The sequence below is a fragment of the Rhea americana genome, unplaced genomic scaffold (genome assembly GCF_003343005.1).
Source record: "Rhea americana isolate MKP2758 unplaced genomic scaffold, rheAme1 scaffold_636, whole genome shotgun sequence".
Classification (NCBI taxonomy): Eukaryota; Metazoa; Chordata; class Aves; order Rheiformes; family Rheidae; genus Rhea; species Rhea americana.
In genome coordinates, this window is record NW_028186797.1 from 36854 (window position 1) to 64828 (window position 27975).

The following is a 27975-nucleotide window of genomic DNA, read 5'->3' on the forward strand; positions in this document are numbered from 1 at the left end:
ATGGGGTTTGGCAGGGGGATACGGGTACCAGAATGGGCTTTCCTGCTAGCAGTTTGCTGTATCCATCAGATAAGTAAGGACTCATTCTCTTTTTTATGGCGAAAAGAAAAAATAGTCTATTTAGCTTTATTAATATGTTTTAAAATACGAACTCATTGTTTCATATCACCAATGCCTGCACTTAGATGAAATTTCTTTGTTCTTTTAAATGAGATTTCTTTATACTTATTTCAATTTTTGTTAAATATTTAATATCGGCCTATCAATTGGATAGATTTGATTTAATATTGCCTCAAGCCACTGTATATGACAGCATTTGGAAGGTAGCCAAAGAATCATTATTCTTCTCTCAAAATGTCACTTTTTCAGTATCACTTATACCTTTCAAAATCATTTTATTTCTGCTGCATTTGGTATTGATTTTGAATGTTATGTTTTTTGTGAAATCAACACGCTACATTTTCCAGTTGCTGGATCAGACCACTGCTCAGTTTTTTCCAGTATCTTGTCACCTATCAGGAGCTAATACCAGATTCCTCAAGATTTCTTGCAACATCCATTGAAAAGGGAGATTAGAAGGGAACTCCATGATATTCTGTGGCAAYGATTTTCACAAACTAATTGTGACTGTTAATACATTATATATTATATAAATTATTGTTTTTTGAGTATGAAAAGGGACTAGCAGATTATCTGATGCATGCAATCCATCATTTTGTATGTTTTTTTCTCTTGACAGTATTATATGGATCAGGGCCAATATTGGCAGTTTTTATTAATAGAAGTAGTCCTGTTAAGTCAGTGGGACCACTCAAGTAGAGATTACTTGCATGAGTACTGGCTTGACAGCTCAATCTCATTCATGTACTTACTTTGCCTATGTAAATTTATCTATTTATTGTTTTAAAAACACTGACAAGTGCAAATACAATTTTCAGTTATTTTATATTTCATGAAATAAGCACTGAAATACTGGTAAGCTGATTTAGCACAAAGTATAACAGGTACAATGTAAGTTTACATTTAGAGTTATGCAATGTCAATCAACAGCATCCTTATACATTCAGCTATAATGTCCTTGAATAAGAAAGTTATTTGTACTGCATAATGCTAAACTGATAAATTGTTTTGCAAAATGGATAGAGGTTAGACCTAGTCCATCAAACTCCTCTTTACTTGAATCACACGCTGTGGAAAATATTTCGAATGTCCTGGGTGACTACAAAATATTAGCCTAATCCCATACTATTTCCACAAACATTCTGTGCTTGACTCTGTATATTGAGTCAAATTCTAATATATGTATATTGATTTCAATGTGAATTGTATATGTGGACTGACAGTAGGATACAGACCTGGCAAGGTGCATCCAGAAATATTCTTAAATATTAGTTCAGTTCCCAAATACTCAAATAGTGAATTTTCCTAGACATTCTTGCAAGTAAGATTGTGATACTTAGAGGCACTTACCTTCATAATGGTCAACAACGTGTATTGTGCAATTGCTAAATAAACTAATGCAGCTAGAATTTCCTTGGGAATGATATATTTGCTAAATGAACAAAAGCGCTTGCTATTTCCTTGAGAAAAATTAACAGACCAAAATACATATATACACTTTTTTTGCTCTGTTACAAAAGTTCTTGTGCTAGAATAAACAAACATTCAAAGTATTTTGAAGACTGTTGTCTTCTTATATGAATTCAGAATGGATCTATGCCTGCTGAGATTGCTATAGATATATTGAGAGCCATATCTGGCCTATTACTAAGACTTGCAGAGGCATTTGTTAGATTTTCTCACCTGATCAGTATCTATTATAATGATATGAATGTATTTATCTGGTGATATTATCTATGATGTTGAGAGACCAACAGGAAATTGAAATTGCTTAAGTTCTGTCCCAGCTACTTTTGTATACACCACCAGTGGCCACACATAAAGGTAAATGAGAAAAGAGTGAAAGCTCAGGTCCAAAAAGAAAATTCTGCAGAAACTGCAAGGACTTCTAGAGGAGATGGTGAGGCTGCCCAGAGCTCTGTCCTCCAAAGCTGGCTGTCTTCTGGGGGCTTCTCATTGAGTAGGGGCTTCAGAGAGGTGTTTTCCACCTCTGGGATAGAGTAAGCAACCTGCTGGCATTGTAGCATTTATGTTGGGGGAAAAATCTACCTCACTCCAGTTATATTTTTGGCAAAGGTAGTTGCCCAAATTTCGTGCAGGTATCTGGGCTGAGATTTGTCAGTGGAGGAAATACTTGCCAGTTGAGCTCAGTAAGGAACGCAAACACCAAATGGGAGTGACATTTGCAACACAGCCCTGACTTCAGCACTTCCCTCCCTCTGCCTCTACGGCTTCCCACTCAACGAGACAAGTTTTGGGTATCCAGTTTGAGCCTGTGACCTCTCTCCATCTATTGTATGAGGAAAGAAGAGGCTTTACTTCGGGTTAAATTACATATACAGTTTCTCTTTGACTGCGAAATTACCCAGATACCTAGAACACTCAGGTGGATAATCCTGATCAGGAGCCAGGTATTAGTCATTTTGCTGCCTAACTCTTCTGAGGATTTCGACCTAGCAAGTGTGCAAGTACATGTTAGTAGATCAGTTCCAGGCATGGTTATCGCATGCTGGCAGGATCCAGTCCTTCACAAAATGAAGTTAYGACCATTTTACTTTAACGAGAAATGCCCATCTTTTTCTCTTACAAAAGATAAGAACTTAGAGCATAAATCTCAGAGCTCAGGAATGGTTTTCTTCTCAGCCTGAAAGCGTTCAGGTCAATATGTCTCATTTCTCAAAAGTCCTTGCTACCACCTCCTCCTACAATTTGGCCATGCACAGAAAAAAGCTCAAAACTCATGCAGTCAGAAACAGGACAGCCAGAAGGAGAAGCACACTATGAGTGAGCAAACTCTTCTGGAAGACAATTTATGTAGTTGATCTGCTAACCATTTAACTGGAGGTACAGAAATAATCCTTGAAATGGGGCACAAGAATAGGAGTTTTCTGATGTGGCTGAGTGCCCTAATCATTTGGCCATGTGGTCGCAGCCTGTTTTTATCTCCTTTGTCCCTGTCCCATTATTTTCTGCACCGTATCTTAGCTTCAGGTGGGGTAGCAAGCATCCTTGGCCAAATACACTTACAGCCTGATGCTAGAGGTTTTCTCCAGCGAAGATACAAATTTGAACTATATCAGACTGAGAAGAGGGTAAAGACCTTTTTTTTTTTTGCTTTTGGGGTGAATGCTCTACATAGAAGGTTGTTGTATGAAACAGTGAGGGAAGTATCATCTCCTCTAACAGTTGTATTTTAAAACAAAAGTATGAGAGTGTCTCATTTTCGCATATCCTGACTGCAGGAACCTGCAGGCTCCTGAATAGATGCACGATCTTCCTTTAGTCTTTAGTCAGGCAATGATGCTTAAAATGTGTGGGGCTGTAGCACTGTGCTACAAAAGTGTTTCTTTTGGTTACTTCTCCTGGATTACTGTTCAGCATATGGGCCCTTCAGTTAGCAGTCTGAAGTGCCTGTTTGCGTCCTACTGTCAAGCAAATCAAGATCCCTAACTGAGGGGTCTGGACTGGCTTCAAAGGTAAAGGTTTTATATTTAAGCTCTAGAGAAACTGATGCATAAAGTTCAGTGCCCATTATTGGATCTAGCCTGAAGAACGTTGTTTGTTTTAACCTGCTCTGTGTTTTTTCTTACCTACTGCCCAGAAATTTTAATAAATAACTCTTGCAATCTGTGAATTCTTCCTGTAATTTTTCCCCGTATTAGTAATATTTAGTACAATGTTGAAATAARGGCTGTGATCCAGTCATTAGTCTTTTATATGAGTTTTAAGGGGTACAAAGAAAGCATATACATATGAAAAGTTCATCTGGATTTCAAACTCTATCTATTTGTAATAGAAAATTTTATTTCCATAGTTACGTTTTACTTTTCTGCTTGGGTTTGATTCATTTTCTCTGATGTGACAAAGGACTCTTCCCTTTGTCTAAACAGAGATATTGTATCTGGGTCCTTTGATCCTATCTGAATGCTTCACTTGAAGATTTCAGATATAGGACATTTTACTTAATATACTTTCAAAAATCTATTCACAGGAGCCCAGAGTCAAAGCCAACAGGAAACAGGAAACAACTACCCTGAACTTGTTCAGCAGGAACAAACCAGTAAGTTGGTTTATACTGTGTGCATGTGCATTTGCATTTATTTTCTGCATCTCTACTAAATAATAAATAAACCAAAAAAACTCTTTAGGATATAGATGGTAAAGTAGATATATGTATTTTCAAGCTACTATAAATAAAATAATTGTAACACTTAGATACATATTAATAAACATACCCAATATATGGTTATATTTCTATAATAACAAGTAACTAAGAGATGTATATTCATAGGAGGTATATGCACATACACATGTTTGAATATATGTATGCAGGAATGTAGGTGCAGGATATTTTATTCCTTATATACATGGAAATGAAAATCTTTTGGCAGTGGCTATTGTTGAGGAATCAAAATGACAACCCGCCTTCACTGATTTTCACCAGTTAATGATTTGTCATCATCCTATACAATGGATTTATGGTCATTTCAAAGAGTTTTCGCCCCTTAACAGAAAAATAACAAAGAGAGATTAAAGGGAGTAATAACTTTTTACCCTTCTTTAGAAAGAAGAGAGGTAATAAGTAGACAACTATACTTTTGTATTAGTAATAGACTAATTTAGTATAGCTTAATCCTTTGTATTGTGCAGTGTGTCTGAAGCACTCCAGCATGTGGAGTGACAAATTTCTGTCTCTCCAAACAGAATGCAGATTTTCATAAAAGGATCAAAATTACAAGGTAGAAAAGGCAAATCACGACAATTAAAAACAAAACAATTTCTTATGATTTAACTGTCCTAATTTTGAATTTTAACCTGATCCAAGACCTAATTAAAACAACAATAGACTTAATATTGTTTCCCTGGATCATACATATTAATTTTCTAGTCTTTGCTACGTCAATTTTAGGTGGGAGCTTTGGAATTATTATCCTAATTTTAATTTTCTACTTTTTTCTAGCTTCTTCTAATAATTCATCTAAGGTGAATGTCATTCCACCAATGCTGACAAATCCAATAGTAACACGTAAGTAAAGAAAATAAAAAGTATTTTAAAAGTATACAATTTTATGTGATGTAGATGAGAAAGTTAATACAAATAAGGAAAGACATTGGTAAAAGAAATCAGGAACTTCTAAGAGGAAAAATAGAGAGACAGGTAATCAAACCTGAGGAAATATTGAACAGTTAGCTGAAATATGAATAGTTAAATAAAGCTGTAGATTAACATAACTAAAACCATTTATAGGTTTATATAGGATGAATAGTAGATGATGAGGGAAGAATTAATACCCTGTTACTAGTTTTATAATGGATAAGTGGACAGAAAATAACAAATAGAGGTAGGCAGAGAAAATTATTCAATGACAAAATGAAGCTTGGACAAGTTGATATATCATGTTAAGGCTGGGAAGTTTTAGTAATTTTTTACAGCTAGTTTTAAATTCACAGCTTCCAACCTTGCTCATAATGGCCGTGTGTGCAGCACATGGGGCAACTTCCACTTCAAGACCTTTGATGGGGACATCTTCCACTTCCCTGGGCTCTGTAATTATGTTTTTGCATCCCATTGCAATGCTGCTTATGAGGACTTCAACATCCAGATTAGGCGCACAGTGGTGGGAAATACTCCAGAGATTAGTCACATCACCATGAAACTTGAAGGTGTAGCTGTTGAACTAACAAAGGAGTCTGTTACAATCAACAGCAACAGGTAAGTTTATTTGTAACACTCACATGCTAACCACAAATAATTTTCTTAAATGAGCCAGATAATTCCATGTATTTTAGGGGATGGAAATGATGCGTACTTCAACAAATCTGACAATTTTAACCAGGTAAATAATGAAATAAGTTGCTATAAATTTATTCTACAGTAAATCATCCTTCCCTTGGAGACGATCTCAAAACTAAAAGTTGGATCAAGGTTGGATCCAAATTCAGCTCCTCATTTGACTGTTTGGGACCATCCCATTTTTTGAATACCTTTATTTCCACACAACTGCATGGCTGAAGTATCCCTATAGATACCGGATCACACAAGCCATTTTTTCTCTTTATCAAATATCTGAGTCAGAAAATTCTTAGGATTCCTTCTACCTTTTCTCAGGGTTCAACTGCCATACAGCCGGTCTGGAATTACGATAGAGAGAAGCAACGTTTACATGAAAGTAATCAGCAAAATAGGCATTGTGCTGATGTGGAATGAAGATGACAGTATYCTGGTAAGAACAGCTCCTGAAGACAGACACTTCAGGACAGCTTACACAGAAGCATGTAATGTTAATTTTGTTAAGCCAAAATGTTAATTTTCTATGTTTTTTTTTTTAATCTGATGTTATATTTTCCATGGGCCTTATTTTTCTGTGGGCCATTTGCAGATCACAGAATCACAGAATGGTTGAGGTTGGAAGGGACCTCTGGAGATCATCTAATCCAACCTCCCTGCTCAAGCAGAGTCACCTAGAGCACCTTAAAGTCCCCTAATCATCTTTGTACTGGACTCTCTCCAGTAGTGCCATGCCTGTCTTGCACTGGAGAGCCCAGAATTGGACACAGTACTCGAGATGAGGCCTCCCCAGGGCTGAGTAGGGGGGCAGGATCACCTCCCTCGACCTGCTGGCAACACTCTTCCTAATGCAGCCCCGGATACCATTGGCCTTCCTGGCCACAAAGGCACGTGCTGGGTCACTGTCAGCCTGTTGTCCACCAGCACTCCCAGGTCCTTCTCTGCAGAGCTGCTCTCCAGTGGGTCAATCCCCGACTTGTACTGGTGTATGTGGTTATTTCTCCCTAGGTGCAGGACCCTGCACTTCATTGAACTTCATGACGTTCCTCTCTGCCCAACTCTCCAGCCTGTCCAGGTCCCTCTGAATGGCAGCACAGCCCTCAGGTGTATCAGCCACTCCTCCCAGTTTGGCATCATCAGCAAACTTGCTGAGGAGGCACTTTGTCCCTTCATCTAGGTCATTGATGAATAAGTTGAAAAAGATTGGATCTAGTACTGACCCCTGGGAGCTACAGGCCTCCAACTAGACTCTGCACAGCAGATCACAGCCCTCCGAGCTCTGTCATTCAGCCAGTTCTTAATCCATCTCACTGTCCACTCATCTAACCCACATTTCCTGAGCTTGCCTATGAGGATGTTATGGGAGACAGTGTCAAAAGCCTTGCTGAAGTCAAGGGACACAATGTCCACTGCTCTGCCCTCATCTATCCAGCTAGTCAGTCCATCATTACTTTCATAACTGTGAACATTCAGAGCTTGTGCATGTGCACATCAAGCTGCTAAATTTGAAAGAAACAAAGATTGTATATAAAAGGGAAACTAGGTATATAGGCCTAATGTCTGCATATATAGCCTAGGTGTATAGGCCTAACATCTACGCATTCAGAGACCAAAGAGCTACTCTTTGGTTAGACTATACCCCATCTGTTTGGGGTTACTATTGCCTTCCTATCTGTTACTGTCAAGTAATTCTTCCTTAAGATAGGTTTTTATCCAGACCATCCTGAAGAAAATTACATGGATTTGCTTCTAGTAGGTAGCAGACTTTTGCTTTAAAAGTGAGGTGAAAAATCACTTTCATTATACCACTAACATATTAGCATTGTTATAGAAGGACTCACGTACCTCCTCAAATGTCATTTTCTAGTAGAATTCCACTTTCTTTGGACTTCATTTTCATCATGGATTTGATTTTCTTTCTGAAAAATTGGTATAAAGAGGCTGAGAGTAATATAGATATTACAAAGAAAACTATTTGTCCATGAATAGCTTGGACTCTACATTTTTAATTAAATCCAACCCAACTCTTCATTCTATCACCCAGGTTTGAAGCAGATTGCACAGATTAGAATTAGAATGCAGATTAAATTACACAGCTCTGATAAAAAATACTTTATGGCATCAGGTGCAAGTGCTTTCACTGGTCTTGAATATGTTTTAGAATGTGTATACTAACTTCTGTCAACTTTTTCTCCACTGTTTTAGCTGGAATTGAATGAGAAATATGCCAATCAGACCTGTGGGCTTTGTGGAGACTTCAATGGCATTCCAATCTACAATGAGTTCTATTCAAACAGTAAGTTTTTTAAATAATAAAAATTGTTTTCTGATATCCTCAACATTTTTTGTTATTTTTAGCTCTATTCTCACCAGAATTTCTCTTTCCTATCCTGCTGAAGGATTTACCCAGAAGTATGATCCAATCTCTGTAGAAAAATATGTAGTCCAGAGATCAGATAACCTAATTTAGTATTTTAAGTATAAATATATTACTGGTGCTAACAACTGATTGCATGTTTCTTGTGTGCCATTCATTTATTTACCTATTCAGCTAACCCCATAGAGATGAGCCAGGTTCACATTTACGGGTATAAATAAATATAGAAACACATCCAATGAAACAAAAGGTAATTGTAATATCTAGTCAGTACATTTATTGTTTAAGTTTCTGTCTTAAAATTAGAAATGCTTCTAATAATAAAAAATTTATTCTGACTTGTGATGCCTAGCAAATGGCATTTTTTCTAGAACTAATGAGCTGTTAAGCACAGTGCCACAATCTTGAATATGTAATCCTATTCCACAAAGTAAATTCATGTTTGCCTGCTCATTTGCATAAAATCTTCTCTTCATCTGTCTCTCTTGTCTCAGCTTGAGCCTTTTGCTAAGCCTTATGTCACAGCTGTCTCCATTGTCCAAATCCATTTAAAGTATTTTCTCTCTTACTTRTATGGGCTCAATATTATCTGAAAACAGTTCATTGTTTTCCAGTAAAAGTCTTAGTTTGCATCTAGATATAATAGACAGAATTGTTTTCCAATGTACTTTTTCAAGGGAGCTGTGCAAGGTAAAATGAGACTGTGATGTCAGTGTTTATTTTGGAAGAAGTAGTGATTAAATGAAAAGACTTAATTAAGGGAGCTAGCTGCATTGACCAGTCTACAACAAAATTCTTGAGAGCAGAAAAAGATAAAAGGCAGCTGCAATTAAAAAAACCCCTCATTATTAAACATCTTTTATACAGATATGAAGATGACAGCCTTACAGTTTGGGAATATGCAGAAAATTGATGGACCAACAGAAAACTGCGAAGACCCTACTTCTTCCCTCCCAAATAATTGCACTGAAAATTTTGTAAGGATCTTTTTGATTGTTCCTTTGTTTTTCTTTCAAATATATCTGTTCCCTTCTGCAGCTTTGATAGGAAAAAGCCATAGGGTGATAGTAAATTGAAAAGGGAGCTAAGATTCTATTAAATAATAATTTAACAGAATAACAATACTAAAAAGTTGCTCCTCTTTGTTTTGTGGAAGTTATAACTCTTTTTTTTTCCTCCAAAGGGTAACATATGCCAGAAAACATTGACCAGCTCTGCATTTGCAGAATGTAATGATCTTGTTGATGTTACCAAGTACATTATGGCTTGCCAAGAAGACTTGTGCCGCTCTGAGGTGTCTAAGAACTCCTCGTGTATCTGTGATACCTTTGCTGAATACTCTCGGCAGTGTGCTCATGCAGGTGGGGAGCCTTTGAACTGGAGAACCTCAAAACTATGCCGTAAGTATCACTGGAGTTAGTCTTATTTCATGCTCAGTGATGAACAAGCAACAAGGGCCCAAATTATACTGAGGAAGCATGGGAAATTACAGGAAATTCAAGACTGTATTCTCCAGGAGGTTCCAATATACAACCTCTAGCATGCAGACTTCAGGAAAAAAATGAAGCTTTTAATGCAAAATGGATTAAACACTGTCAAACACTCATGTGGACAGTCTTATTCAGAATTAAAGTGTAATATAATTAACCGGGAAAGTAAAGGGAAAAAGTAAAGGAGAAGAGAAGGAGAAAGAATGAGGGGTACATGATGACTTGTATTTTTGTTCTCATCCTTTTCTCATGGTGGCTACAGTATTTTTTTATCCTCAGTAATAACTGATCAAGTCTTCACTGGTGTTTGGCTGGCTAGGTACTTGTTTACCATCTCCTGCTTGGCAATAGGAAGTTTGCACCATTGTAATCTTCACAGAAATTTGCATTGAATTAAATATATAGTTAAATATATATAGTATTATATATATTTATATATAATTAAATATATTATATAAATTAAATATATACTAGATTATGGGGTATAGCTGCTGAAACTGAGGTCACCAAAATTTCTTCCAAAATAAAATTCCCTGTGGCACCTGTGTATCTGCTCTTCCAATGATATCTGAAAAATTCAAATACACTAAAGCTTTAGGAACGTAACCCCTGTATTTTATTTGCAATGTTCTCAAGAAGGATGTCTTCAGTAGAAACACAAGCCTTGCTGGTTTATGGGGACATTATCCTGATATCCCTAGAAATCCAGTCAGAGAGCCACCAGTTCAGCACCAGACAGTTCATTTTGGACACAGTCATGGGAAGCAAACCTAAACTGTGAAATACAGATCTGAGTGCAAATTTCAAGGAAGTCTGAGGGTGGATCTGCAGTTTGGTGTGCCTTTACCTCTAGCTGACAAACTCAAATGAATGCATATTTTCATACACAGTGAACTAAAAATACTTTTGACTGAAAAAAAAATCTTCTCCTTTAAAATTTTAGCCAAGACATGTCCTCACAACATGCAGTACCAGGAGTGTGGCTCTCCTTGCACTGACACATGCACCAATCTCGAACGATCTCAGTTTTGTGAAGAGCACTGTATGGATGGGTGTTTCTGCCCGACAGGCAAGTCCTTATGTCCTCATATCTCTGATCTCAATGAACAACAACAGCCAAGCTGTCGGATTTGGACAGATCTGATAGGGCTTAACGTTCCTCCAGGGCTTAACGTTCCTCCAGTTGCATTTTTCACAGCTGCAAGTGACAAGTTCATTATTTATCGACTAAAAAAAGGCATCTGAATTAATTGCCAGCATATGTGCAACATTCAAAAGCAAGAAAAACAGAACAGCAAATATAAATCAAGACCCCTCTCAACAAGCTAACTATACTACAATACGTCCCACATTCAAACCAAGTTGAATTTAGGGATACAAAAGTTGAATCCTTCATTGTGCAAGCTGATACAGTCATGCTGTCCTCAGCAGAACTATGCTCTATTAGGACAGCTGCAGATCTGTCTCCAAAACCATCTTTAGGATTTGTAACAGACTACRTAAAGCAAAACAAAACAAAACAAAAATTTCCCATGTATGTGAAAGMCCTCTTTAAATGATCAATGTGTTTTTCTACTTAGGAACTGTGTTTGATGACATCAACAACTCTGGCTGCATCCCCCTTCAGCAGTGCCACTGTATTTATAATGGCAACACCTACGCTCCAGGAACTTCTTTTTCAGCCCACTGCCATTCCTGGTAACCTCTCTTACTACTCTAACTTGCTGTTTCCTCTCATTTATTTAATAAGTTTAACGGTTTATGCTTTGCAATTGCATCATCGATAATCTATATCTGGCTTATGCTTTGCAATTGCATCACCAATAATCTATCTGTTTATTCTACTGATCACTACAATTCCAAAATAACCCTAAAGAATATACTTTGTTTTATTAGTAACAGTCTTAACCTGGCTTTCACTCTAACTGAAGTTGATCAAAGTAAGGATTTACAATGTTTAGATTTCTCACCAGTGACTTGAAATGCTTCTTCTTTGTTTACTTTGTTCAAGCACTGGGACTTCTCCAAGGTAAATGAAGTAGCAGTCATTTATGTATCTGCAAATATTTATTTTCCCTGGAGAAAACAAGGGATGACACAATACAACCTTGATTTCCCAGTAATTAATCTTCTACCTGTGCTTTACCATATACCGCAGAAAACAGATTTCATCTGTCTCAGGAGCAGATATGGAGTTATGCTTCTGTCAGTTTCTGACACATAGGTATAACAAAGCAGAAGAGAAATTTTTAATTTGGCATTGTGCTTTCATGTTAGCTGGAAAGGACAAGAAATTGCTCATGTAGTACCTATTGCGACAGAGTCCACCTGTCCAAAAGAGGAAAAAAATTGAATGAGCAATGTAACTGCATACCAAGTCATTCGCTTCAATGCTTTGCATCATATCGTCGCAGCATTTTGGAAAGTCCTAAACTTAGGCTTACTTTGCATTCAAATTACAACTTGAAGAGAAAAACAGTAGCAAAAGAGCTGAACCTGACACTGTAAATTAAATCCTTTTACTCTGGATTATTGTCACTAATTTCAGCTAACTTCATCCTCTCTCTTCCAGTACCTGTAATGGAGGTCAATGGAGTTGCCAAGACCTGCCATGCTCCGGAATATGTTCAGTAGAGGGAGGTTCACACATTTCCTCATACGATAAAAAGCATTACAATGTCCACGGAGACTGCACTTATGTCCTGTCTAAGGTGGGCACCGTTTGATATTATGAGGGCATAAAGCCTTGAGCATTTATAGAAGGAAAGGGTGATCTCAATCAACGCTATGAAACTTACCATTTTTACGAAAGGACATTGAATGGTTTCTCACTAACTAGATTACTAAAGCATGTGCTGTCATTCAAACGAGTTAACTCTCTGTGGGTCGGATGTTACAGGATATGATGCAACAGTGTGCTACTGGGGAATTTCCAATTCTGCGGTATAATAATTGCTGAAGAACTTTGCCTTTTTAAGGATTTGCTTAGTCTACATTCTTCAGTGTGATTAATCCTACTCTCTTACTGAATTGTGTATTTTTTTGACATGTTTCTGTATTATACAGTATTGCATTAAATGGTTCAACAATTTCTGAAAAATTACAGTAATAGTTCTGAAAAATAAAAGGAAAATAATTTCAAATTAATAGGACAAATATTTTTTTCTTTCTTTGCTGGTAAGTTCAAATATAGACAAATCAGTTCAAGACAAATGATATATTTCAATTAGATTCTGAAATTTTAAAACACTTCTAAAAATAAACCAGAAGAAATAATGAAATTAAAAGGTAATTTTAATCAAAATATTTCATTAAAATAATGTACAAATGAAATGCCTTGATCTTTTGAGTGCTTTTTCTATATAGTCTTTGCTTTTTTTCTTCCATTTTCACAGTTCAGTAAAAGCCAACATCACTGTACATTACTGTTTTCCTGAAAAATGTTTTATCTGAAACTTTTGTCTAGAATCGATACCAGCTCCAGAAGATGAAAAAAACAGTAGAATTGAATAAAAGATTAGGAGGGCATGAATTTGGACATCATGAAAGAAGATGCGGAACAAGATTCAAATTCTCTCATTGTTCCTATTCAGTGCAAAAGGCAAAACTGAATGTTAGGCCAAAGAAGGCCCAGGATTTGGGAGAGTCTGGATCTTCTCCAGAAACAGAAAGACTTTTTTAGAGCTGAAAGGGAATCTGACACAGAAGACTTCTGTAATTAGCCTTTCATGAAATAACTGTTGCATTTTTTTCTCAGCTCTGTGAAGATGACCTATTCACCATCCTGGCAGAAATACGCAAGTGTGGCCTAACAGACACTGAGACGTGCTTGAAGACAGTGGCCCTCAGCATGAATAAAGGACAAACTGTAAGAATGCAAAATAATTGTGGAGAGCAAGTATAAAAAATGTGGGGAGCAAAGAAGCTAGGCCTTAATCAGTCAGCCTTAATCAGCATTTCTCCCTCCAATGGTCAGCACATGATAAGTACATGTTATTTTTTAATCAAGAAATGTATTTTGTTATGAAAACAAGATAAGTAGTAAATTTGGCTTTGTATAAGTTCATTGATAAAAATATTGTATTCAATAAAGCAGCAGAAAAGCTATTTTTTTCTCCCAATTACATGAAGAAACTATAAGCTTTTAGGTTAGAGACTACAAAAAGAACAGTAAGGGATATAATTCATCACAAAGATGTAAGGCCCCACATTTGCAGAAACCAAGATGATATAATTCGCTAAGGAGGTGAGAAGACTCTTTAAAAACAATTCTTTTATAGCAAAGAAAATTAATAAATAGAAAATGAAAGGATTGTAAGGGAAACAGGGAGGAGATGAAATCAGAAAAACAACTCCCTTTAATGAACACCTCAGAGTGCGCCTAAGTCATCACCATTATTACTCTTTGAACCACAGTAATCCTTTACACTGCTGCCTGTTGTTGCTCTTACTTACCAGCTCATCGTGGCCAAAGCTGATGGTGGTGTATTTGTGAACTCGATCTACACTCAGCTGCCCTTCTCAGCAGGTATATTTTCTCTAAAAGTTTATAAGCAATARACTCGGAACTTCCCCCTACACCTGCTTGTTATTTTACATCACAGCAGAGCTGAGTACTCTGCGTTGTTCCAAACTCATATTGTTCATGCCTTRGTTCTCCCTGGGATATTGCCAGAGTCATACAAGTGATTTTGAAGCAGAAGTGTGAAGTTCTGTGTCAGAAAGAAATGTTAGGCCATACAGACATAGGCAAGAGTTCAAACAGAAGTAAACAGTATTTACATTCTTCTGAATTGGTCATTGTAAGAATTTCTTCTTTATCACTGCCCAAAGAATTACTTCATCTCCTGCTTGTTCAGATAGAAATTCTGATTTTTTTGATTTTTTTGATTTTGTTTTTTGCTGTCTATCTCAGTAACTAATGATCCTACCTGATATCTGTGACATCTCTATGATGCTTATTTTCCCTTCCCAGCAAAGTAATGGCTCGAATGTATGCTATACAAGATTGGAAACAAGAATAAAAGATTTTTTGTTAATATTCAGTGCCATCCAGTTTTTCTTCTTATTTTCTCACAAGGAGTAATCTCCAAGTATTTAATGTTGGAACAGCAAATAAAGTTAGCAACTTGGTAGCTGCAAGCAAATTCTGAATTGTAAATTTTGATTTATATTTCTGATTCTTTTTTAACAAAATGTTGACTTTATTTCATATCAGCATTGCAGTGATTGCAATAGAAATTCAAGAATAATGAAATGATACACTGTTTCCAGCATTTGCCCTCATCCAGAAAGTGATCATTCTATTTTTCATCCACAGCTAATGTCACCATCTTCAGACCTTCATCATTCTTCATTGTTCTGCATACAAATTTTGGCCTCCAGCTTGAAATCCAGATCACACCCATCATGCAAGTGTTTGTGCGACTTGATCCTATTTTCAAAGATCAGACTTGTGGTAGGTGAAGGAAGTATAAAACTAATCTCTTGCTTAACATGTTTTGTCTAGTGTGAGTAGTATAAACTTTTCACTGCTTTTCAACAGGTCTCTGTGGAAATTTCAATGATGTCCAAGCTGATGACTTCAAGGCCATTACTGGAGTAGTGGAAGGAACAGCAGCAGCATTTGCTAATACATGGAAAACTCAGGCTTCATGCCCTAATATCCAAAATAGTTTTGAGAACCCTTGTGCGCTCAGCATTGAAAATGGTAAGTGTTTCTTAGAATTTTTCTATTCCTTTTCCTCACAGCAAAACAATTCTATTGGCAAAAGAAAGCAAAAATAAGAGAACAAGGAACTTTACATGGTCAATAAACCATAAATGTATGGTAAAAACATTTGAAGTCAGAAATACATATTAACAATGGAACCACTAGGGATAGGTAAAGAAGTAAAAGAGGAGTCATGGAAACATTAATGAAGGAAACTATGTGGTCACCAAAATCAGAGAGTGTCTAAGCCCACAACTTGGTATCAGTGCAGCGGGTTGCAGGAGTATTTTGGTAATCCTTTGTTCATCCTCTTCAGCAAGTCTGTTTCCATGGTCCTWAGGTCTTAGCAACCCTAGCCAACAAGCTGAGTGAAAAAAGAGAAGAGAGATTTGATGTAGTTTCAGAACTGTCTTCACAGACCAAGTCAGTGGGGTTTTGTGACTAATGAAATACAAAGGTTAATGTGAATTGGTATGGTTTGTTCTCGTCACAGAAAAGTATGCTCAGTATTGGTGTGGACTCCTAACCAACAGCAAAGGACCTTTTGCTGATTGCCACTATGCAGTGAATCCCTCAATTTACCATACGGTATGTTGTTAGACTGTTTCTCCATTTACAAAGATTAAAAATAGTATAATAGTGATGATCAGTCAGTAAAGAACTGTCCCTGACATGTTTCTTGTATTATGCCGTGCCTGTATTTTAATTTCCATATTGCAACATTTCCTTCAACATGTATTCCTATTTGTGTTGTAACCTTACCTTATTTCCATTGACAATCTTGGCATCATCATGCTAACCTGCTTGCAAATGCAAAGGCTGCTTACAACGTATAATAGGAAGTTTATGTAAAAGCATGTCAAATGCTTGTTTGAATATTACAGTGAATTGTTGTTTTCTCCTCAGCCTTGTATCTCATTAATAACTACTTGGCAGAGAAAGCCCAATGTCTAATTAAGAGGCATCATTGTGCTGTCCATATCTTGCCCGTCTTTCTTCTTGCTATGAATCATCTAGATATGGATGCAGTGAGATGACACAGCTAGATTGTGTACTGTGAACGGACTATGCTGTTGTGCAGCATATTTGTAAATACAGGTTCAGGTAAACAAAACTGTTAAGACCACTGTTTCCCAATAACTGCAGACACTAACTGAATTTCTATTACCTTCATTCTCCTCTACCAGGAAACTTACAGGAAGAATGGAAAGTAACAAAGCTATGTTTGTATTGTCTGTGACTAAGTATATCTGAAGAAGGATGTAACGAATTAGGCCATAAACTAGCATCCATTTTCTTTGAATTGACAGTTATACAAATGTTGAGACTTTATTTTTCCCTGTATTATCAGAACTGCATGTTTGACACATGTAACTGTGAAAAGAGTGAGGACTGCCTGTGTGCAGCTCTGTCTTCCTATGTGAGAGCATGTGCTGCAAAAGGAATCCAGCTGAGTGGATGGAGAACTGATGTCTGTTGTAAGTGCTGTAATCATCTCCTGTTCTAAGAAAGCCCATCAATAAAACCTGTCCATCAAAGATTATTTTATATTGATTTCTAGGCAAACATAGTGTTGAGGAAGGGATTTGTATAAGTGCACTCCAGAAGTAATTTTCTACTGTTCCTTAGAATCAAGCCATTACTAGCAAGAGTGAATACAAATTGATGGGAGATGTAGCTAGCTGAGGAAAGAGACAGTTGTTATAGAAGTGCCTCTACCTTTTTCTGAACAACTTTGAATTAACTGCAGCCTTGCATATCACAAGTTACAACAGAGATAAATGTGACATATTAGAATAACAATATCACCTGCAGAACACCTGCAAATGAGTTGTCTGAAGCCACATGCTGGGTTTCCAACAGGTCTGTTTCTAGGATACTGGGAGATATTCAAGATATAGTGTCTCACACATCAAAGGTTTAGAAATCTCAGTGATGAAAGGCAGTGCCTGGTGGAGATTTCTTTCTGAAATTTCATTTGAAAAAGTATTTTCTTGTTTGAACTTACTCAAACAAGTATTGACTTACTCAACAAGTATTGACTTACTCAATATGTACTGTAGGTTTTCAGGTCTAGTTTCAAAGGTATTCAGAAATACATTTACAAGAAAGATGCAACATAGGCACAGGAAAGTACAGTAATGTTTGTCTGCTGCTTCTACTGCCTACTGTTTCTTTCTTCCCATCAGAGATTACCATCTAGAATTAACACATCTAGAATTAACACATTAATTAATTAACACATCTCTTCTTCCTTTTTCAAGCAAAATACACCAGCTTGTGTCCCAAATCCCTAAATTACAGCTATACCATCGATTCCTGTCAACCCACTTGCCGGTCTCTGAGTGAGCCTGATGTCACATGCAGTATCAAGTTTGTCCCCGTTGATGGCTGCACCTGCATAAATGGAACTTACATGGATGATAGCGGCAAATGCGTGCCTGCTAATACATGCCCCTGTTACTACAGAGGATCTCCCATACCATCTGGGGAAGTTGTCCATGAAAATGGGCTTGTATGGTAAGTGGATCTTCTGCAAAACATTCAAACTATATTGTTTATATATTTTTTCTCTTTAAAAATATGCTGTATTTAAACTGCCCTGTGAGTTTCAATATAGCATTCTTGGATAAACAGTCTTGTCAGTTTTCAGGAATGATGCATGTTTCCAGCTTAGTAAAGCAATTGCATTTAGGTGCATCTTCTGTTTAATTCAGAGAATTTCCTTATATAAAATATATCACTACATCAGCAAGAAGAGATTGTATAAGAAAGGAAATGGCAAACAGGGACATATTCCCATTTTAAACTATGTTTTTTCCTGTTAAGCCATAATAGATGTTGTATGAAAGCACCCCAGTAGTTGTGCTGAGGGGAAATTCTTCTCTGAGATTCCAAGTTAGCATCTGAAATTCCGTGTATTCCTATAAGCAATAAGTAACTCTCAACACTTTTAGAGCTCAACACTTTGTTTTGGAGGGAAAAAAAGTTTTTCCTCTCTTGCAGCACGTGCATCCAGGGCAAACTGAACTGCATTGGAGCACCAAATACAGGTAAAAATGCATTTTTGGCTTGTCTTTTTCTCTATACCAGGTTTTGGGTAGACAGAGTAGAACTGACCTTTCTTAATTTATTTTTTAAAGAATATGAGCATTTCTCATTCAGTTAAGGCACAACAGACACTATAAAAGGCAAAAATGAACACAGAGGTAATAGAATTAATGGTAAGACCTCTTCTTCTAAAAGATTTTTTTTAAAAAAAAAAAAAAGAAAGAAATCTATTTTCCTGGAAATTCACAGAACTCTGCTGCTAAACAATTAGATTCCCATTTAGCAGACTGAACAGGAACATCACTCCGTAGTAATTAAAATGTGCACTCCCAAAGAATTTCTAGATATTTCATATGGCTCCAAATGTGGAATAAATCTTGTGCCATTTCATACTGCTCTTATTTCTAGTTTGTGAATATCCCATGGTCTACTTTGACTGTAGAAACATCACTGCAGGAACCACGGGAGCAGAGTGTCAAAAAAGTTGCCATACTTTGGATATGCAGTGTGTAAGTATGTCATGGCTGGATCAGGTGGTGTTTCCAGGTTTTGTCCATAGTCTTAATGCTACAGTCATTCACTGCTAATGCATTTATTCTACTCTGAATCTACAACAACGATACTTTATATAGTGAAAGCCTAAAACTATGTTATGAAGCATGAACAATGGGATCCTTAGATCAAAACATTATAAACTGATATCCAATTTAGTTCATAAGATTAGTGTCAAACTTTCTTCATCTACTGCAAGTAACAGTAATCAGTGAAAACATCTAGGGCTGCTATGGATGCTAGAAAACATCTATGCTTTACCATACATATTACTTTTTTAGGAGAAAATTACTGGCTATAATTTGGCTAGGAGCAATATTTCTTCCTCACACCACAGTGAAGTTGTCTTCATGAATTTCTTACATATCTATTTATGCTCCATCTAGGTGCATTGCCATGCACCACATGCCACTTGGTGAATAAATACCCCACATGAGAAATCATATATCAGTGTAACTCACAAAAAAAATAAAAATATTTAGTCTTCTTAAATCTCCATTCATTCAATTACACATCACCCAATACAAAGTACCAGGTTTCTTCCAGTAACACATGCCAAGACATAAGATTCAATGTGTTTCAGATTTCAAAAACTCCAGTACAGTAATCAGGATTAGTATGTGAAACTTCTACCTTTAATAGGCTGATATTCTATTAAATCAATGTCTAATAACTTCTTCTTTGTTCTATTGCCTGTGGCTTCAGAGTCCTCTCTTATTTAAGCTGGACAGAAATAAGCTCCATATAAAGATATTTCATAAGAATTTAATCTTTCTTTCTCTGTTGTGATGAGTTCATTCTGAAATTATATTTTCCTCTTGACTTTTCCAGTATAGCACACAATGTGTATCTGGCTGTGTGTGCCCAGCTGGGCTTGTGTTAGATGGGAAGGGTGGTTGTATTCCTGAAGACGAATGTCCATGTATTCACAATGAGGCCATGTATCAGCCTGGGGAAAAGATCAAAGTTGACTGTAACACCTGGTAAGTATTCCCTGGGCAGCAGCATTCTTGGTTCCATTTTTTGCCTTTCCAAAATCTTAAATAGTACAGTAGTGATTTGAATTGTGTATTCATCAGCTGATGGATCTTTCAGTTTTGGATTCGTTAGAATGAGCAGGTTTTCTTCTATTTATAGACAGATGGCAAAAACAAAATACGGGAAGAAATCGGGACTGTTCTTGAAGTAGTATCCTATTTTGCAGTTAATTTATTCAGGATAACAGAACAGAGTTTTGCTTTAATTCTTCAAATGAGAAATGTAAAAGACTACTTTAACTCCAGAATCAGTATACACTTACTGTGGATGAGATTCTAAACAAATGCTGAGGTGTTGGGATGTCCCTGCACAAAATAGTGAGTTGTTCTATTATTAAAATGCTTTCTTTTCATTCCTAGTGTATGTAAGAATAGACTGTGGGAATGTACAAATAATCCATGCATGGGTACTTGTGCTGTTTATGGAGATGGACATTATATCACCTTTGATGACAAAAGATTCAGCTTCAATGGAAACTGTGAATACACACTTATCCAGGTACTAATAATTTGCAATAGTAAACGAGACATAACCTTGATCATGTCTGTGACAATAATACATTTTTTAATATTATTCTCTATYCAGAACCACTGTGGGAAGAATGGCACAGTAAATGGGACGTTCAGAGTTATCACTGAAAACATTCCCTGTGGCAACACTGGGACAACCTGCTCAAAATCTATCAAAGTTTTTCTAGAGGTAAATAGGTTTTGCATGCAGAACAGTTTTGGTCTATATCTGTTTAAAGCTTAGCAGAAGCCAAGATATCCATTGCTACATGCAGAAAATAGTTTTAAAAGTAAAGCAACTTGTATATTAAAGCAAAACCAATGAAATCTTTGTTAGAGCTTCCTACCATTTTCATTCCCCACCCCTACAAGACTATCTTGTACTATTATTGAGTACAACTCTATAGGAGAAATATCTCTGGCAGAAATTTAGTGTACAATGTCAAGAAATGGTTTTATTCTGTGTACTGTAGTTCCTCCATGACCACATATATATCCTTCTTTGACCTACGTCATTTAAAGTACACTTATTACCTCARTTCCAGGAAAGTGAGATTTGAATTATGGAGTTTAGCTTTTATCTCATTTGGATTTTTCACCTTCTTTATGTAAACCAGTTGTAGCACTCCTAAAACTGGAGAAACATGTTTGAGGACATAGCTGAACTTACCAGGTTTATTTTTAATTACCTTTTTTTCTGTTTCAGAGCTACGAACTGATACTTGGTGAGGAGAATGTAAGTGTGGTAAAAAGAGGACAAAAAGGTCAGGTGCCATTTACAGTCCGCTACATGGGTATGTACTTGGTAATTGAGACCACTGGTGGACTAATCCTCATGTGGGACAAGAAAACCAGCATCTTTATCAAGCTCAGCCCTGTTTTTAAGGTGTGTACCTAGCAGTTAAATGGCAATGTACAGTCCAGATTTGGACAGGAAGTGAGTTTTGCTTAGACTCTAAGATCCCAAACAGGAAATGCCTTTAGCATTCCTGCAGGAGATTCCATATTATTTTCCATTTCTCTGGTACCTCAGGAAGCCATATCAACACTCTGCTGCTGTTCTGCGCTTTGAAGGCAGCATTCAATACATTTTTGGTCTGACAGAACTCAAATGAGTATATTGCTTTTTGCTGATTTGATTTTGTTAAAATTACCCAGCGAACCTTGGTAAAGATTATGAGACCTCATTATAATTACCTAGCTACGGGAGCAAAAATCAACTGAGTAGTCTTGCTCTTGAAGGTAATCCATTGTTTCCAGCTATCACAGACACAAAGATCAAATTATCATACTTAGAAAATAAGAACAAGAAAGTGGAATACCACTAGTGAAAGCCTCTTGTAAAAAGCTAGCATGCATTTTTCAACCACATACCTAAACAGGCAATAAGGAAAGTGTATGTCTGTTATCATGCCCTTTTTCCTAGCTTATGACATATAAGTAGGTACCAAAAAGTGTAGAAAATGAGAAATTTGCTATCTTAATTGCATACCACACTGACATTTTATATGGTATACATATCTGGGTATACCACCCAGATGTGTTGTAATTTAGAATGAATTTATTTTGCCACCATAGGTTTGTTTGCTGTGTAGACCACTGGAATTTCATGAAAAATAGCAATACGGAAATATATATCTTAGATTCATAAAGAAAGCATAGCATCTATTGTAGCATATCACGGTTTCATATACCATATAAATCTGGAATGAAAAATATTTTGGGATGTGCAAAGAAAATCTTGTTTCTTTTTATCCCTGTTAGCAGTCATAAAGGCAAAGACTCAATGAGCGGATTATGTGGCTTGACTGGTAGTTTTTAAATGACAGATTTGTAAGGGTGTTTTATATATGCGCACCCATGGTATAAAGCAAGGCATAAATTAAAAGCTGAGTCATCTGAGTTCTTGTTTCCTTGATAAAGATATACTTCAAATAAAGTAGGATACAACAACCAAGATGGTTTTCATCATTCAGATTTAAAAGAAGAAAAATCAGTAACAGTATCCTTCTAACCTTAGTRGTCATTGAAGATGCTGGGGAAAGTTAGAATGGAATGACTCCATTCAAAGAGCTGAAAGTCAAGTATTCTTTCCGTCTCAGATGTTGCTTCAAGTTTGCTCATATCCATCATTATTTTATTTACTTCCTTTTACAGGGCCAGATCTGTGGCCTCTGTGGAAATTATGATGGCAATGGCATCAATGACTTTACTACAAGGAGCCAGTCTGTGGTAGAGAATGTCCTAGAATTTGCAAATAGCTGGAAAGTATCCTCGATATGTCCCGATGCTGACTGCATAAAGGACCCGTGTTCTACCAACCCTTATCGAAAGTCCTGGTCAGAGAAGCAGTGTAGCATCATCAACAGCAACATCTTTGCTGCCTGTCACTCTCAGGTATCATCAAGACTGGAGTTTACTGTGTGAAGATTACGTCTATGTATCAGTGAAGCTTCTAATGCATTGAATCATGTCTACCTACATTCCTCTGAATATACATGACCTGCATATTTCTAGTCCCTACCTACAGAAAATAACAGCTTATTTAGTTCATAGGAAATAGCATTGTATTAGTAAGAAAGAATAAAAATTTCAGAATGACTATACATTTCCTTGTAGTGTAACTTGATTAATAGCTCTCATATGCCATGTACAGAACACAAGCTCAACAAAATAGTAACATATTGGTGTGGTAATGACGAAGTCTCAGCATAGCCTTCAACTGCTTCTAAGTACATACCAAACGATATTGGACAGATTCATGTTGTTTTATTGCCTTAGTTCTTTCCATGGATAGACACCTTCATTTTCAATTGTGGTTGCCCGGGACTGCTTGGGAACATGAATCTAATTCTTTACTRAGACATGACTCTAGTTGTCTAAAAATGTGGCAATACTAGTTACTGGATATATGACTTAGATTCACTATATGGCATCTCTTCTGGTGTTTAACAGTGTATACAAACATAAGAAAAATAAATCATTGATTTAAGCCTTTTTTTCTGATATATTACAATTTTAAGAAAATTGGTCTAACAAAGCTAGGAAAGAGCTGAGAAGGCAGGATGTATATTATAACTTTTCTTTTTTCTAACAGGTTGAACCAGGAAAATATTACCAAGCATGCGTGACAGATGCTTGTGCATGTGACACTGGAGGAGACTGTGATTGCTTCTGTACTGCAGTAGCTGCCTATGCTCAAGCCTGTAGTGAAGTTGGCGTCTGCATAGCCTGGAGAACCCCATCAATCTGTCGTGAGTTCCTTCTCAAACACTTCTTCGGAGAGTGCAGTTAAATATATGCCAATGCTCTGGCACATGTCCTTCAGCATACACTCTAGGTATCTTTCCAGGGTGCACTATAATCTCACTGTGTAGACTTTTCAAACTAAATTGTCTTGATAGTGACCCAGTTTCACCTATTCAGTCCTGGGTTCCAAGACTGTTCAAGCAGCATGGCAGTGATATGATGAGCAGACATGAATCAAATGAAGATTTTTTTTTTTTCTCCTGCTGAACATGTCCACATTTCTATTTCTCCTTAGCACTGTTCTGTGATTACTACAATCAACAAGGGGAATGTGAATGGCACTATAAGCCTTGTGGAGCTTCCTGCATGAAGACCTGTAGGAACCCAAGTGGAAAATGCCTTCATAATGTGACAGGTTTAGAAGGTAAAAAAATCTGCAAGTACTGTTAAGTGGGCACATACTTTTAAGTGGGTACATTTTACAATAATTTTTAATCGTTACTAATATTTCCCTCCTCAGCTCCATTTGTGCCATTCAATTCTCTTCAACATCACTGCAACCACATGAATGGAAGCAGAGTATAGAAAATTGAATTAAATATATTTCTAGGACTAAGGCCTTGGAAGCTCTGCTAATGATAGTACTCTGCATTCTATAATGTTTATTGCTTCCTAGGATTATTGGAAAAAAGAAATAGTAAAAAAATTGACTTTTAAAAATAAGACCTGCAAACACATTTCACACAAATACAATTTTTGCTAATGGTATGTAATTCTCATTCTCACTGCCTTCTGTATGTCCTCTTCCTTGCTTCAGGCTGCTACCCAAACTGCCCACCAGACAAGCCATATTTTCATGAGGATCAAATGACGTGTGTCAGTCTCTGTGACTGTTATGATAATGAAGATGGGAAGATATATAGACGGGATGAATGTCAGTTATGGTAAGGCTTAACATACTGACATAACTGTGTACAAGGAGATATGATCAAAGCAGTACTGGGAAATTGCATGTTGCTGTTACATGGCAGGATGAGTTTATGCTGCCTGTAAAAAAATAATGCCCATCAGATGCCAATTTTCATACTACATCTATAATAAGAAGTTCTGTTATGTGATTTTTCTCCTATTGAATTTGTTCCTGATTATACCGTAAATCCCTCAGCACAATGCTATAACAGGAACAGTAAGTACTTTATGACCAGGTTTCCTCTAGTCCCCATTCCTGTGGCCAGAAAAATACTGCTACAGGAGTATATATATTATCAAATAGGGATCTACACTGTTATACTGCTTCCAGTCTTTAGAGTCTTTCCCTTTTTTACTACAAAAACATTACAGGGATAAGCAAAACAGTACATAGCATTCTTTAAGACCTTGAGCTGTAGCTTCCTCTAATCCTAACTTCACTTTTATTTATAAATTCATTTTTAACATAAAGGAAAAATTTGGGGAAAAAATGGCAAAAAAAGAAGCCAAAATGAACTGGACATTCCAGGAATAAATACAAATAAAGTGATGTCAATTACAAGAAAGAGGGTTAGGAGTGGATCCTACCATGATCCAGACTGGGTCATTGTCAGAAATGACTAAAAAAGAAAAAGTGAACACCAGCATTTAGCTGAGTCATATGCTGGAAGCTATGGAGAGGGGAAAATGGCCTTCTACTTATTAATCTGGAACCAGGAATTATTAATTATCTGGAATGTGGATACTCTTCTGAATCTGAGTATTTCAGTCAGACAATTCTCATTTATGAATTCTCATTCATAATTATCCCATCCTGCTTCATATTAGTATCTAGCAGAAAGACAACAGTATTAAATTTCCTCATAATTACAAGACACATGTTTTTATTTGTTATTTATTTCAGTGAATGCACTTCAGAAGGTTTACATTGCAAGTTTGATGATAAAGGTAAGATAGCTAAGATTTAAGAAAATGAAATATTGTAGATTATTTTCATAGGCTGACAGTAACCTTTTTCTGAATTACAGCATGTCACTGCATTTACGAAGAAAACAGCTATAAATATGGTGAGCTGATTTACAACACCACAGATGGAACTGGATGGTGTTTTAGTGCAACTTGCGATGTCAATGGAACAATAAATAGAAGCATGTTTAGATGTGGCATCTCAACAACAATCCCATTTACGTTTTCTACAAGTCAGCCCACATCTACTACTGCAGGTACTCATGAATATTTTCAAAATACCTGAAAAATCTGTGGAAGGGAATGAGAAATACCTAGAAAGGAGGGCCATTTCATCACCTAATGGCATATACTTTTACTTGAAACTGTTGACTTTTGCTGACAGCTTCCATTGCTAAGATCATAATCAAGAACACAGAAATGAATGCAGCATTTCTTACAAACTCAGTCTCCYTGATGTTTGATCATAGTTTTTCCAGGGAGAAAACGATATGTCTTATTAAATGTTGCATTCTGGAGAATCCTCACTTTCCTGCACACAAAAAACCAGCAGTTCAGAACATATGGAAGACAATTACTGCCGCTTTGAAARTTAATGACCATATTAGTGCGAACTGAAGATAAATCCAGTGCTCAAAGTATTTAAAAATATTCTTTGGAACCTTTCCTAAGTGTTAGTCTTTAACAATCAAATCAGCAGATCCATTCTCCAGTGGTACAAATTTTATGTTAACTCATTATACTGACCAAGCAATTGTGAGAAATATTTTTACAGAATTATACAGCACTATACTATTGCAAGAACAACTTAATCAGCTTCAGTATTCTCTTAAGCAGATGTATCCATCATATGAAGAAAGTGGTATATATTTCACATTGACATTTTCATAATACTAAGAATATGAAAAAGAAATTTTATTAAAATAAGTAATTTTTGAGGTCAGTAAACTGGTAAAAATACTTTAGAATTTGTGTAGTTATAGTAACAGGAGTGATTAAAATTTTCCAATTTTCCAATTTTCCAAGAACAAAGGGGATAAATAAGTACAGAGACAATAGTAAGAAATCAAATCTCACTGTACTTTTGCCATAGCAAATATAAATGCATTTCTCAACATAGCATTATCCCATGCAGCGACATTCAACACAAAAAGATATCTACTATGTTTAACTAAAAAATTACAAAAAAAGAGTCATCTTAAGTGCCACAACAGAAAATATAGACATTACATCAAAACCTGCATTACAAATGAAATTCTAGATGATAGAAGCACGTTCATTAAAATGCATGGAAAATAAGTAATTGCCTCTTGGTATTTTCTTAAGTATGAGTGCACACGACTTACATTTCTACTTTTTATTTTACAGGAATTATAACCACAACACCAGTGACAACTGTATGTGTGAAGAAAATATGTACGTGGTCGGAATGGTACGATAGCACACAGCCTGAAAATGGAGAGGACAGCGGAGACTATGAAACATTTGAAAATCTCAGATACAAAGGATACAGCGTATGCAAAAATCCAAGCAGTGTTGAATGCAGAGCCAAAGAATCCCCAGATATATTATTACAAAACCTGAACCAAACTGTAACATGTAGTCAAAGCACAGGACTGATATGCAATAACAAAGACCAAAAAAATCAGCACTGCTATAACTACGAAATACGAGTATTATGCTGTAGTTATATACCATGTTCTGAAATACAAACTACAACACTAGGAACAACAACAGCGATAAAAACAACCACTGCTGCAGAATCAACACCATTTACACAAACAGTTGTCACACTACAGACAAAAATTAAACCAACAGCAAACACACACACCGAAGCCCAAAAAACAGAAGTACCTTCCACAACACCTGAAGAAAGAGAAAGCACAACTTCTCTACCTCAAACTTCAGCCAGATCAGCAACATCACATGTCCCAATGACAAGTTCACAGCCAAAGACGTATCCTCCGGAAAGCACCACGTCAGCACCTGAGACTCCAGCATCAACTACTACTGCCTCCACCCTCCCCACGTCAAAATGGACAACCACTGAGGGCACAACAGTCRTACAAAAAACCTCGGCCACTCCAACAGAAGGCACCACCACCACCRAGTCCACACCAAGAGCCACCACCACCACACCCACCAGCACTACT

The 27975-nt window shown here is 36.6% G+C and overlaps 1 protein-coding gene across 1 annotated transcript; it reads left to right on the forward strand.

Moving 5' to 3' along the window:
* Positions 1-27967, forward strand: LOC146586934 (mucin-5B-like; the record flags this gene model as incomplete). The annotated part of the gene is made up of 30 exons (XM_085320435.1): positions 1-73; positions 4112-4180; positions 5081-5146; positions 5572-5833; positions 6230-6344; positions 8114-8204; positions 9153-9262; positions 9469-9685; positions 10719-10844; positions 11356-11473; positions 12348-12486; positions 13533-13643; positions 14234-14303; positions 15096-15233; positions 15321-15485; positions 15982-16076; positions 16840-16966; positions 17753-18008; positions 18495-18541; positions 18948-19048; positions 19923-20074; positions 20489-20627; positions 20715-20828; positions 21345-21524; positions 22796-23035; positions 23736-23892; positions 24183-24311; positions 24705-24831; positions 25761-25804; positions 27191-27967. Coding segments are annotated over exons 1-30 (4555 nt in total), but the record flags the coding sequence as incomplete, so codon positions are not given.
* Positions 27968-27975: the final 8 nt, after the last annotated feature.